This window comes from Melanaphis sacchari, unplaced genomic scaffold (genome assembly GCF_002803265.2).
Source record: "Melanaphis sacchari strain LSU unplaced genomic scaffold, SCAv2.0 Contig134_pilon_pilon, whole genome shotgun sequence".
Lineage (NCBI taxonomy): Eukaryota > Metazoa > Arthropoda > Insecta > Hemiptera > Aphididae > Melanaphis > Melanaphis sacchari.
In genome coordinates this window covers 1,415,997-1,429,315 of record NW_020270560.1, presented here as the reverse complement: position 1 = coordinate 1,429,315, position 13,319 = coordinate 1,415,997, and the positions used below count along the sequence as shown (strand labels likewise).

The 13,319-nt window shown below is 28.9% G+C and overlaps 1 protein-coding gene across 3 annotated transcripts in view; it reads right to left on the bottom strand.

The window, feature by feature from the left end:
• Positions 1-2,681: 2,681 nt before the first annotated feature.
• LOC112591414 (ral GTPase-activating protein subunit alpha-1) overlaps positions 2,682-13,319 on the bottom strand; it is a 31,102-nt gene continuing 20,464 nt past the window's right edge. The window contains exons 27-39 of one of the 3 annotated variants that reach the window (XM_025335220.1): positions 13,130-13,279; positions 12,846-13,041; positions 12,604-12,773; positions 12,348-12,532; positions 12,120-12,282; positions 11,905-12,033; positions 11,671-11,829; positions 11,428-11,586; positions 10,410-10,537; positions 10,169-10,314; positions 9,952-10,050; positions 8,715-8,847; positions 2,682-4,944 (exon numbers count right to left, since the gene is read on the bottom strand). In XM_025335220.1, coding sequence (XP_025191005.1) covers positions 8,732-8,847; positions 9,952-10,050; positions 10,169-10,314; positions 10,410-10,537; positions 11,428-11,586; positions 11,671-11,829; positions 11,905-12,033; positions 12,120-12,282; positions 12,348-12,532; positions 12,604-12,773; positions 12,846-13,041; positions 13,130-13,279 — 1,800 coding nt within the window. In that variant the 3' untranslated portion in view covers positions 2,682-4,944; positions 8,715-8,731. The remainder of the gene's footprint in view (positions 4,945-8,714; positions 8,848-9,951; positions 10,051-10,168; positions 10,315-10,409; positions 10,538-11,427; positions 11,587-11,670; positions 11,830-11,904; positions 12,034-12,119; positions 12,283-12,347; positions 12,533-12,603; positions 12,774-12,845; positions 13,042-13,129; positions 13,280-13,319) is intronic. The other 2 variants (XM_025335221.1, XM_025335223.1) reach the window with 2 other exon arrangements.

Below are 13,319 nucleotides of genomic sequence, written 5' to 3'. Positions count from 1 at the left end.
TATCATTATTATTCATTTTACGATCGCGCGCGCACATTTTTCTCGTTTAATAATTTACACGATACGAATAACATAATATTATATAATATTATGATGATATTAACGTCGTCGTGCCGACTGTGAAACGATTTTTCGTGAACCTCTTCGTCCCAAGTCCATCATCGCCGGCACAATGAAACGTATTGGTAACATAACTCTGCGAACCCATTCCCGACAGGCGTATCGCACACTCGCACAACATTTACCTGCATTTTTACGCCAATGAAAAACAAATGAGTGTCATCGTATAAAATCGAATTTCGGGCTGGAGACGACGTCGAATCAATCATTCCTATGTACCTATCTGCAGCTTTAATATAAGTGCGTAAAATCGGGCAAGTCTTCATTCAACTGGTTAAAACTGCTAAATACTTCAAATTTTCCGTAAATGGGGGTACGCCTACATTAATATATTTTACAAAGTAACCGATGATTTCGCGGGTAGACGTGAGCTGAAAAATAAATCCAATCAAATGTTTGTTACCACTTTAATAACGACCGCCGAGATTGTTAACAATAATAATTATTGTTATTATTAATATTATAATATTACGCTGTATATAGGTTTAATCGTGTAGTACATATTTATATATATATATATATATATATTAGGTCAAGTATTTAGGTATCGGACGATGTGAGTTTACACAGAAAAAAGATAAATATTAAATTATTGCCTATGCGGTTATTATATAAACGGCGAATAACGTATAGAATATACGAATAGTCTGCTTCGTCCTAGTCGATTTTTGAACATAATTATTTATTCTTTTGTACCAACGAGTCGTTCGCCGATCATCTGCAGAGAACACTCTCGTTTTTCTAGGTCAGATTCAAACGATTGGGTGTTTTTTTGACAAAAGTGGTAATATCCGAATAGACGTTTCAGGACCATTGTAAATTTACAATCCTCCTGTTAGGTGTGCAGTAAGACTTGTATTTTTATACATAATTATTTATATATATATATATAGCTATGGCAACAATTGTTTTAAATATTTATTTTTGAACCATATACTTGCGGGTAGGCCGTTATTTTAACTTACCTATCCGCTTTGGCTCCGATATAAACCATTCAAAACCATTTACAATTTAATTATGAATATTCTTTTTTTAACAAAATATTTAATTACATAATATGTAGTTATTAATTATTATAGTTTTAATTATTGTATTAAATAAATTATTCATCTATGTTTATTTTTAAGATTATCTTTTTTTTTTTTTTGTAAAGCAGTTGTATTTTAAAAAATCTAAAAATTATATGATACCTACTTATTAATTATTATATATTTTATTAAAATATTAATTCAAGTCCACGCAAAGATAGCATTTAAAAAAAAACCAGTATGTTTAGATAAAGTTAATTGTTTACAATTTTAGCTTGTGTGGACCCAAAATTATAATTATTATTGGGCGCAACAAAATATATTGAATAATAAATAATAATATTAATAATAGTTTCAAGTTATAACTACCTAAATAATTGTTATGAACGGTTCGACTTTCAACTTTTAAATACGTGGAAAAATAAATTAATGATTAAATTTAAATGGCCACCATTCGATACACGTCTATATTAGAGGCTGAATATTATATAAAAACTATCGAGTCAAAATTAATTGAAAAAAATATAATTAAAATAGTTATTAGGCCTACTCAAAAATGTAATTAAAAATTGAAGTTGCAATTTAAGAACCTCTGGCTATTCGAGCCACTACTTCATACGCGGTGAGAAATTAGAAATTCGAAATTTTCCATTAAAATAATGCGTGTTGAGTGTTTTATGAGTACAACACATTTTCTTATCGAAAAAATGGCAATTCAAATGCAATGCGTAATTCGAGCGAGTAACGCAGCCGTAGACATAGCACAAAGGTACTCAGAATAAAGGGGTGTACCAAAATCTTTCGTCGAACGCTCTGCCTTTTTAACAATTTTTTTTCTCGATTTACCTTTAATATTATCATTATGTATTGTGCGTTAAACATGCTTCCGTGTACAAATTATTTTTGTTTTTGTTTTTTTGGTTTTTTTTTTTTTTTACACAATATTATACATTATATTATGTTTGTGTGTTTGATTTGTTTTTTTGGTTTTGTACTATTATTCGATGTGAGCTATAAAACAAAAAACGTTATATTATAATGTAATAAAATAAAACAAGTTAACATATTTATATATATATATAATTTTTTTTTTTTAATAAACAATAGTTTTTATTACATATATATTATTACTTATTTAAAAAATAAAATGATTTAACTATATACTATATTAACCCTTTTGCCGAGACAACGACGACACGTACGGTCGTCGCGTCGACATCACATTATAATTTATAGTATGATAATATTAAAGTATTCATTATCATAAAGATGTTTGGAAAAGAAGTAGTAACTGATGTGGTGGTACACCCGTCATTTGTGTGGATAGCGTTAATACTGTGCGTGACGAGCAATACCGATAGGTGTGTTTGAACTTAATGCGTAATGGTTAAAAGTTAGAGAAAAATAATTATAATAATATATAATAATAATTAATAAAATAAATAATAATAATAATAAAATTAATAAATAAATAAAAATAACTAGAGAAAAAATCACAGATTAAAAATTGGAAAAATTAAATATAAGAGTTACGTTCAAATATTAAAATACATATAATAAATATATATATGAATAGAGTATAAAACGTGTTAAAAAGTACCTAAACGTAATGAATTATAACATGTTTTAATGTTGTACAAGACGATGAAAGTATTTTAGTGCACATTTTATTTAATATACATACAGAATAATAATAATACGATCAAACGCGGCCGTGTTATATAAGAACAATAATCATATTATCATCGTACCCGTTGGCTTTAATGCGTCACAACAGTGGTAGCTGGTGTGATTGTATCCATTGAATTAATCGACTTAAGTTAAACAAACGTGAGTATACGAGATCGCGATAAAAAAAAAAACGTGAATTAAAAAAAAAAAAAAATAACAAACAATATCATATTTTAATACCTATACAGTGTAGTAATGACGGCAGAAGTAATACACGATATCGCGTAGTAGCGATTAAAAAACACACACAAAAAAAAAAAAAAAAGAAAAAACGGGACAAAAAAGCAGCGAGGACATTGTTATACTGTTACGTTATAATCATATGCGGACACGCATCGCACCCGTCATACATATTAATATTATTATACTAATGAAAATATCATATCGTTCGATTAATAATAATAATTATAAAAATAACGCGTACAGTGTTGCGCACGTATTGTCGCGTAATTATTAAATTAACGATTGTGATAATTATTATTATTTATTTCGATATGCGAAACACGATGAAATGGCGCACGTCGTCGCGGTGCTAACGGAGAAAAACAATTTTATTATTAGACCGCCGCGAGGTTTGTCGAGGATAAAAAAACATGCCTAATACTAATTTTTATCGTGTCGCGTTAAAGATGTGCGTTATACCATTATACCAGAATATATACTATAATAGTACTATAGTATATTCTATAATCAATGGTTATACGTACATGAAAACCGATTCGGTCGCAATACAATAATATAATAATCGGTGAATGCCGTAATAATAAACCGTTTAAAATTATATAATATTTAATATCTAGGTTATGCGTTTAGAGGAGTGTGACGATGATCGTATATTATAATATTATAGGCAACATAGAGAGTGGTGTACGCCACGCGCGTGATTAAGGTGGGACCAGTGGTGTATTTAGGGGGGCAATGCCGCCAAATAGTAAGTATCTTAAAGAGGCGCTGAGCTAGTAATTAAATTTTTTTAAAGTTACAATAAAAATCCTTCTCTCTACCCCCCCCCCTCTCCGAAATATTAAAATAATAAGATATTATCGGGCTAAGCTTATTATCTGATGACCTTTTTTTTAGGGAGAAAAAAGGGCGCCAAAATTGTAAATACGCCTCTGGGTGAGACCGTCGGTCCATGGACAGGTGTTAAAATTATTACAATTTTTTGTCATCGTAGAAATGTCGTCGCGTAATTGCAGGTAACATGCACACGCGACACGCGTCGAGCAAACAAAACGCATCTGACGTTAATGAGTATTATATGTACATATTATTATGTCATTGTCGTGTCGCACTATTATATAACACGCATTCAAATACATATTATAATATTATACAATGATATGGTACGTTTTAGTATAATAATAATATTATATGGTTGACGGGGGCGCGCATATCAAACGCGGAATAGAACAAGTCAGTCTAGGTTTCGGAGTATAGATAAATAAAACAACGGTTTAAGTACATACGGGACGGATCGGTAGAAATAATAATAATTACAGTAATGATAATCATAGAAACGATAGAAAAACAGTTCAAATAATAATCATTAAAACCACGGTTATGTAATCGAAAGTAAACAAAAAAACTAACAAAAAATGAAAAAGAAAATAGTAACTAATGTGTGGTGTGAAAATAACGTCGTAAATGAATAAAGAAACGTAGGACGAGGAAATTGTGTTTTTTTTTTCATTTTTGGAATATTTTGTACTTAACGTAATTAACGCACGGCGTATTCCGGTCGATCGTCTTCCGCTCGGTCGTCGTCTTTGTGGTACTACACTCTTTACACGCGCGATTCGACGAATGTCGCCAAAGCGCGCGCCGAAGAGATACAACGATCACCCCCCCCGGAAGTAAGGCGTCATCGGCTGGGCCGCGGAAGAGTTCCGGTCGTCGGCGATCTCTCTCGTTCCTGGTGGCGACAGATTGAACAGACGACACTTATATGGCATATATTTTATATAGGTACTATTATATATGTATTGTGTATGGACGGCAGACGTGCAGGCGATGTTGGTGTAGTTTCTTCACTGCAGGCGGACGGTTTGCATTTCCGCTTCAACTGCAACGTTAATAAAATATTATACACAAATTTCGCTAAGAAATGCAATACAAAAAAAAAAAAAAAAAAAATGATTCGGCATCGGGCAGTGTGAGGGTTGCAGATGGACTGCGACGGGCAACGGAAGCGTTATACACTTTAACTGCCGTCTGCAGTTTAATGTTTAGAAAAAAAAATGCTATATGATTAACCGATGAAGTTTTTATAGATTTTATTTACGAATAGAAAAATGTATGAGTTTTATTAAATATGGGTAAACAAATGTTTTGATATTGAAGTTAAAATATTATAATATTACCATGTTTGACTGTAAAAAACGAATCGGTGAAATAAATCATGAAAAATTATTAAATTTTTAATCATAACGTATGATTATTTTACTAATTAAATTCGTAGTAACGAAATTTTATTTATTTTAACATCAATATTACATCATCTTATTATAGATGCATCAATCCGCGAATGTCTTGTGGCCGTCTTACAAACGTAAGAGTTATAACAGCAAATTTTTGATAATCAATTCCAATTTTTATGTGAGTTATGGTAATTTTTCAATTGTAATATTTTACGAACTCAACTCGATTGCCTCAATTTACTTATTATTATAAGTTATTACACACAATTAAACTTTTGAACGCACATTTGCTATGTCATATGTTTGTAAGACGGAGACAACACCCGTAAGTATGATGACCTCTTAAACAATGTCATAATTAATGAAATTCATAAATTTTTAGTTATAGATACTCTTAACTTCTAATCAAGTTATAGAATTTAATCATCAGATAATCATTGAAGATTTAGTTTAAATTTTGAATGTACCTCGCCACCTCGGAGTAAGGTTACTGTACCTATATTATGTGACAAATTTAAATTCAATGTTAAACCATTATATACAAAACAATATTCTAAGCTGAACAGATCGGAATGCCTATTTGTTTATACGAGTGTTTTAGGATTATTTTATATTATATTATTTATATTACGAGTTAATTCATTTCGGTGATATTAAATTGAGTCTATGCTACTTTTATGTGTTTGAATGGAGTCCAGCTTATTATCTTAATATTTTTGGATTGAGTTCGTATAAATAAAATGTCATAACTACCTATAAAGCCGGTAACATACAATTAGTTAATACTTACTTAATTATTAAATTATTAAAAGTGAAAATGGAGTGTATGTTTAGATATTCACCCGTAAAATAATTATTTCTCCTCAAACAATTTTTAATATTTTGTTATATTTCCAAAAATAATAATATAATTATATATATTTAAAATTTCCAAATTATTATTTTCAATACCTATATTATAATAAAATGTTTAATGAATTTTAACTCTTTTTAAAATATTTATAAGTATGACAAATTTTCAATTTTTTTTTTACTACTTTTCTTTAACTGTCGATAAAAATTTATTCTCTAGGTAAAAAATACTTTTATTTAATATTATTTTTAAATTTATTGTCTCTTTATATTTATTATAACAATTAAAAAAAAGGAACTCAACTCGAATAACCTAAAAATATTTGCGGAACTCAATTCAATGTTATCCATTCATTTTTTTAATTAAAATAGGTTAAATATGAATTAATATTTAACAAAATCATCACATAGGTATATGAATTATTATTATACTATCATATTATATAGTATTTATTATTACCAATAATTACTTGTAATTTTTAAATCAATACCACAAAATCGTATAAATAAATTTAAAAAACTATATTACTATTAGTAAAATAAAATATTATACTTTATAGCAATATCAAAAACTTTATATTATGGAATTTATTTAGTAATATAGGTTTATTGACCATCACCGCTTAGAATCATTTTCCGTACAACTAATGGTATATCATTTAATTCAAATTTAACACATCTATCACGGAGACTTACCGAAACTTACTTTTTTTTTTTATTTGCTTATAAAATTGATTTAATCGTATAGCGTTTTGTTTTAGAATCACAAATGTAATCAAATTAAATAAAATTGTGGTTAAGAGGACGTCGTACCCGCATGTGTAGTCTTTGTCTAACTAACGCATATCATAACAAAATATACGTTCAGAAGTTTCGATTTTGTATTTAGCTTAAATATTAGTGTAAAATGACCTATTATCAAACTATTTAGAACATTTTCTGAGTTCTCTCGTAAATTTCTTACAGGATTTTAATTTTTAAACAAGTTATTAGCATTTTTAAATATTAATATTTCACATAATCATAACTCGTTTAAAAATTAAAATACCGTAAGAAATCAGTAAGAGAACACAGAAAATGTTCTAATAGTTTGATAATAGATTATTTCATTCTAATATTTAAGCTTAACACACAAAATGGGAACTACAAAATGTATATTTTGGTGTGGTATGCCTCAGTAAGACGGATACAATACACGTAGGGAACCTAAATACTATTCTTACTCTAAAACCAACTACATACAATTGTTTCTAATAAATACATATTTTCTACCTACAGTATTGAACGATTGTAAGACAATTTTATACGTCCTAATATGCATATTATGTAATACAAGATTATCTTGAAAATTTTTATTTTGAATAATCTTAAAAAGACATGTATAGTTTTTTTAATTTTAAATTTAATTTAACTATATTTCATTAAATTTTTTAATATTTTTCATATTTTAACATTATATATTTTACAAATTACATTACTTAACTACAAATATGACATCGTTTTTAACGTCTTAACGCGAATATGTATTTTTTTTACACACACATACACAAATATTATCATCAAATTTACGCATGTAAATAATATCCAAAGATATCAACTACCAGGCTTAAAAGGCAAAAACATTTACTTTAAAAAGCTTTCATAAAAGCAGAATACCTAGTAAGTACTAATAATAACATTTTACAAAACATTTTGAATTCCAAATTAATTTTTAAATTTAATTAAATGTCTATAGTCATTCCTGAACAATGGCATAAATAGGCTTAATCCTCAAAGTTATCAATCATATCACGTCTAACTGTGTAGAAGAAATTCATTCAGGAAAAATGTACTGAATAATTAAACATAGGTACCTATACTACCTACTGTATGAATACTACAAATACTCGAGAATTGTTTGCGGGGACTTGTTAAAAATTTAAAGGAGGTAAGCCCCAGTGGTTTACACCACTCAATGATGTCTAACTGTTACACCACTGTTATTAATAATTATTTTAGAAAAAAATTAAATTCTTGTACGTAACGCGTTATTTGTACAACATATTATTATGTAATAAACACATATTATAATATTATGAATTATGATAATAGTGATTAAACTTACACACACGACATAATATGATAAAGACAACACAAATCGATTTTCAACAGCTAATTGTAGTCACAGTATATACATATTAAAACATTATTGTACAACAATTATTCCAGAACAATCGATACTAGGTACCTAATAAAACTAATAAATACTAAAAGCAATAAATATTAATTTCGAATAACATGTTTACTAGGAATAAAGACAAACGATTAGAAAAAATAAAATAAAAAATATACCTGCTGAACAGTAATGTATCAATCGAATATAACTATTGACATGATATTGATCGAATAATGCATTTGTACTGTAGTGAAATACCAATTATCAATAATAGTACAGTATTACAATCTATAATCTATGACCAAAAAAAAAAAAAAACGAAACAAAACAAGACAAAATAAAAATACATGCATGCTATTAAATCAGACAAATACGACGCACACAGAAAACAAAAAATGTTGTATGTACCATTCATTTCGAAAACGCTATCGCATAAAATTTTGATGAGAAGTTAATTTCTTGTGGGGCCTAGGCGATATCCCCGCTGATATTAATACATCCACATCAGTCCCGTTCTTCTTAGACCAATCTATTGACAGCCCTACACACGTTATTAGGTACAACTATGTATTATTATTAATAAAATTGTGTCTGTTGACTGTATAATATGATAAATCTATAGGTTATATAGTGGTTAAGTTATGAAAGGACTTTGATTGTTTCAGAAACTATTAGTTAATGTTTTAATAATATTTTTTTCGCATAATTTTAAATTTATATTTCAAATCAAAATATTTTTCGTAGTTGTTTCAATATATTTATACAAAAATCGAATTTCAGATAAGGTGTTAATATAGTTATAAGTATATTAAGTTTAGACCAGCCGAGTTATTTGCAATATTTAGTGCGGAGTTACCTCTATGGGCTCTGCGACATAACATTTCGCTCATATAAAAAAACTTTAAATTCTTACAAAATATAATTAAACTACTCATTCGAAATTATAATTGTATATATTGAAATGTATAGAAAAATATTCTATTTAGGAACATAATAATATATAGGTATAACGACTTTATGTAAAAATATCTATTTAAAACCGTTAATAGTTAAAAACAATCACTCAGTAGTCCAATGCTCGAATTGGAAAGGACACATGAGAACTCAGTAACTAAATTAACCAGCTTTTGATATTAATTAGCATTCCTATACTACCTATATTTTCCTAAAAGAACGCACAGGTACGCAATTGGGCAATATAAAATATAAATAACAACAAAATATACTTGTATTTAGTTTTTTTTATATTTTACCTATACGTTTTTTAATTAAATTTCCTACCTATAATAGTTTTTTTCTATTTAATATAACTAGGAAAAAAATTAAAAGTGTAAACATATTAACACTTAGTCAAAAATAATATACATTAGGATTTATTTAATTTAAAATATGATAGTAGTAATTAAGTGGATGTGGGGGGGGCGAGGTTAATGTTAAATAAATGTTTAGTTGGAACGCTGTTTTTTAATTTTTATTTGAGTTCCCATTCTTTTGATTTACCAATTCGAGCACTGCTCAGTACACTAAATATTCAATGATATGGGGCTTGTACACTACAATATAATATTATTACGCTATGAGGAAGTCAGTTATGAGTCAATAATAAAATCAAACACTGCGTTGCTAACTGCCGCGTGCGAGTTACCTTTAGAGTTCCTATTCCGGTGAGACGAGTCTATGAGTGCCGCAGCTAAATTGGATGAAGACGAACCGGACAATACGTAATCGTCAGACTTGTATTTTTCTAACATATTAAAAGACGATTTTCTTTTATCCACAATGCATCGGAATTTTCAAAGTACACGTTTGTGTACTATGGTAAACATTATACAATTATTGACGTTATTTTATTACACAAATACCTGAATTGCTTCTTAGATAAGGCTGTTGTTGGAATGGAGACATGGTTTGGACGGGTGAATATACATTCGATATAAACTCTTCAAAGGTGCTGGAGTGTTTGTAATTTTTCATGACCATATCTAACGACCGCCATCTCTCTTCGTAACTGTAAAATGTATTCATTTAAAATTTTACCGACGACTAAGACGATTTCAATAAGCTACTAAATTGTTTTAATAAGTACAAAAATAGTTAACGTACTATTGTTGGTAGAAAGGTATCATGCTACGTTTGGCACATGATGCATTTATTGCCGCGCAACGCACGACATTGGCTAATATTGATTTTTGAACGATGACCTCGTTGTAAAGTGGCCCAAAATATGGTACCTAATGGGAAAAGATATAATAAAAACAAATACTGATAGCCAATTTTATCATAGGCATACGTAATCAATTATTCTAAGTAAACTACTCGTGGGTTGTAAGTAAACAATACATAACACATATTATGCAGTAAACGTCTAAAACTATAATTTACTAGTAAAAACTTATTTGGGGTATATCTAAGGGTGGCAGTAAAATGGCTATTTACAGATAATTACACCTATTTTTAGACTAATGGCTATAATGTAAATTCTATAATAATTGTTTTGTATACATCTAGTTATTAAACTATATTTTTTTTACAAATAAGCACATGTAAATACAGTCTACTCGCGGTAAAATGAATTCTAAGAGATCGAGAAGAAAATGTTTGTTATACATCATACATTTTCAAGGGAATCGCAATTTCGTTCATCATATTGACATTTTCGTTATACTGCGAGTTGACTATACACATACAATGTTTAATAGTAAACAATATTATTAGGTACCTAACTATTATTTTTAATATCTCTATCAACTTATAATAAAATTGTACATAAGTACTAAATTACATTTTTTTTTTTTTTTTTTTTTTTTTTTTTATGAAATGCTTTATTATTCTGAAATATATTTAAATTAAATAAATATTTATAGCAAACCATATAGGCAGCTGTGCATAGGTTCTTATTTCTTTTCAATTTACTAATAACCAACAATACTATTAAAAATCATTTAAAATCTAGTATTTTCTAAAAAAATCAAAAGTAAAAATTAAATATATAATTATTTAAAATAAGATCTAATGAATACAGTCAAGTATAACTAATTTTCATTGAAATACATTTTATTTCAACCAGATTTTGGGTGTTTACTATACCATTTTGTATATTCATGTATAAAATTGTACTTACTTCTGGTTTTCTAGAGACTTGAATTCTGAACAAATTGTTTGGTAGAGGGTATATAATAATTAAAACGTCGCAGAACTCCGTAGGGATGATTCCACGTCTATAATCTTTGAAATGTTCTGACCACACGATATGCACTTCGTCATTTCCTAAATGTCTGGCCTGTGATTCATAAAACGATTTATTATATGATATGGAGATAAAAACGATGGGCTATTGAAAGAAGTGCAATAACAATAGACGCACTTTTTGTATATATGCTTCTTGCGTGGTTGTTGTCGGCATTCGAGTTGCTACATGAAATACAACTTCGGTGAACGACGTCGAATAATAAGGCGTTGTCGTACCGGCGTTTTTGTTTCGCTGCAGTCCACCCATAAAACCGTTATGAGTTTCCAGTTCCACCTATAGCATGGATGAATTAATAATTTAACACTATGTTACTATAGAACGGGTTTCCAATATGTCAATAGATCTTACCTCCCAAGCAAGTGCTGAAATAAAATCTTCGTACGCTTGACTGCCACCAGAGTTTGATATGATCGATACCTTATCTTCTTGGCCTTCAGCCACGTATATGATTGCAATCTTATGAGTATCTCTACAACACTAAACCATACAACGTAACAAGTTATTCTATGTTATGGCAACGCGCATATTATACAATTTAAATGTACTAAGCATAAAGTTATTACCTGGGCATCGAGGACGCGAAGTTCTCTTAGGACCTTTTCATTACGTTCAAGCTGGTAGATTTGACGTCGTTGGTCCCAGCTGGTAAAACCTAATTCCGAAAACAGGGCACGGCCATTTTGAAATGGAGACTTATGTACACTACATTGAGGTCGTTTCTCCATACTTTTGTAAAAATAAAGACAATATTAAAAATTAACGTTTTGTTAGCAAATGAATACTCAACTTACTGATTATAATGTACAGTACTCAATTTTTCTGTATAACTGTTGTCCATGAACCGTTGTCCTAAAATTGTACTCATAATATCCTGTTCTAATTGTGAAGTCATAGGAGACTTTACAGCAGGGTTGTTCAGCAAAATTTCCATGTCTTCTAAACATTCGGAACTCGTATAACCAACGTACTGGAGTAACTGTAATCACGAATATGATATTAATTATATAATTGTTATTAAAAAAAAATATTTCAGATCATCAAAAATACATCGTCAAGATTATCAAGATCATCTGCAGAATTTTCAAAAGTTGGTAAAACATCAGGAGCTCGATGACGTATTGTATGTTGAGTTTGACAGTTTGTACTGTATGTTACAACAATTGATTCTTCAGTTTCATTTGTTTCTTGGACAGAATTGGTAATAAACAAATTATCATCTAAAAGAAATAGTATGAATAGTTAGTATATTTTAATTTGGCTCACTTTAATAAAATCTTAAGCATAGTTACCATTTTTATGTTCATAGTTAGGACTACAATACAGAGGTGAAATATCCCAGCATGATTTTCCAACTAAATCACGTTGTATAACTCGCACTTGATTTAAACCTGTTCTTAGACCTGCTGTTATTCCTCCGCCTGGTACTTCTAATGCAGGTAGTTCAATTATAGACATGACCAACATATTAGTAATAGACATAAATAACTATAAAATAAATAAGATGAATAATTATTTTAAATTTAAAATAAAAATATGAATATTACACAAAAACATTTTGAGTAAAAAAAAATACCTGTATACTGGGGACAGTAAATATGTCAATCGTTAGTTGTTCAGAAATAGAGTTTAAAGTGTCATCGTGTTCAGATACCATGGAACATAACCTTGCAGGTCCTATTAGCATCGGAAATTGACCCAAATGATTTAACAAATGATTAATTATCTGTCAAATAGTTAAAATATGTTCAATATTACTATAGTTA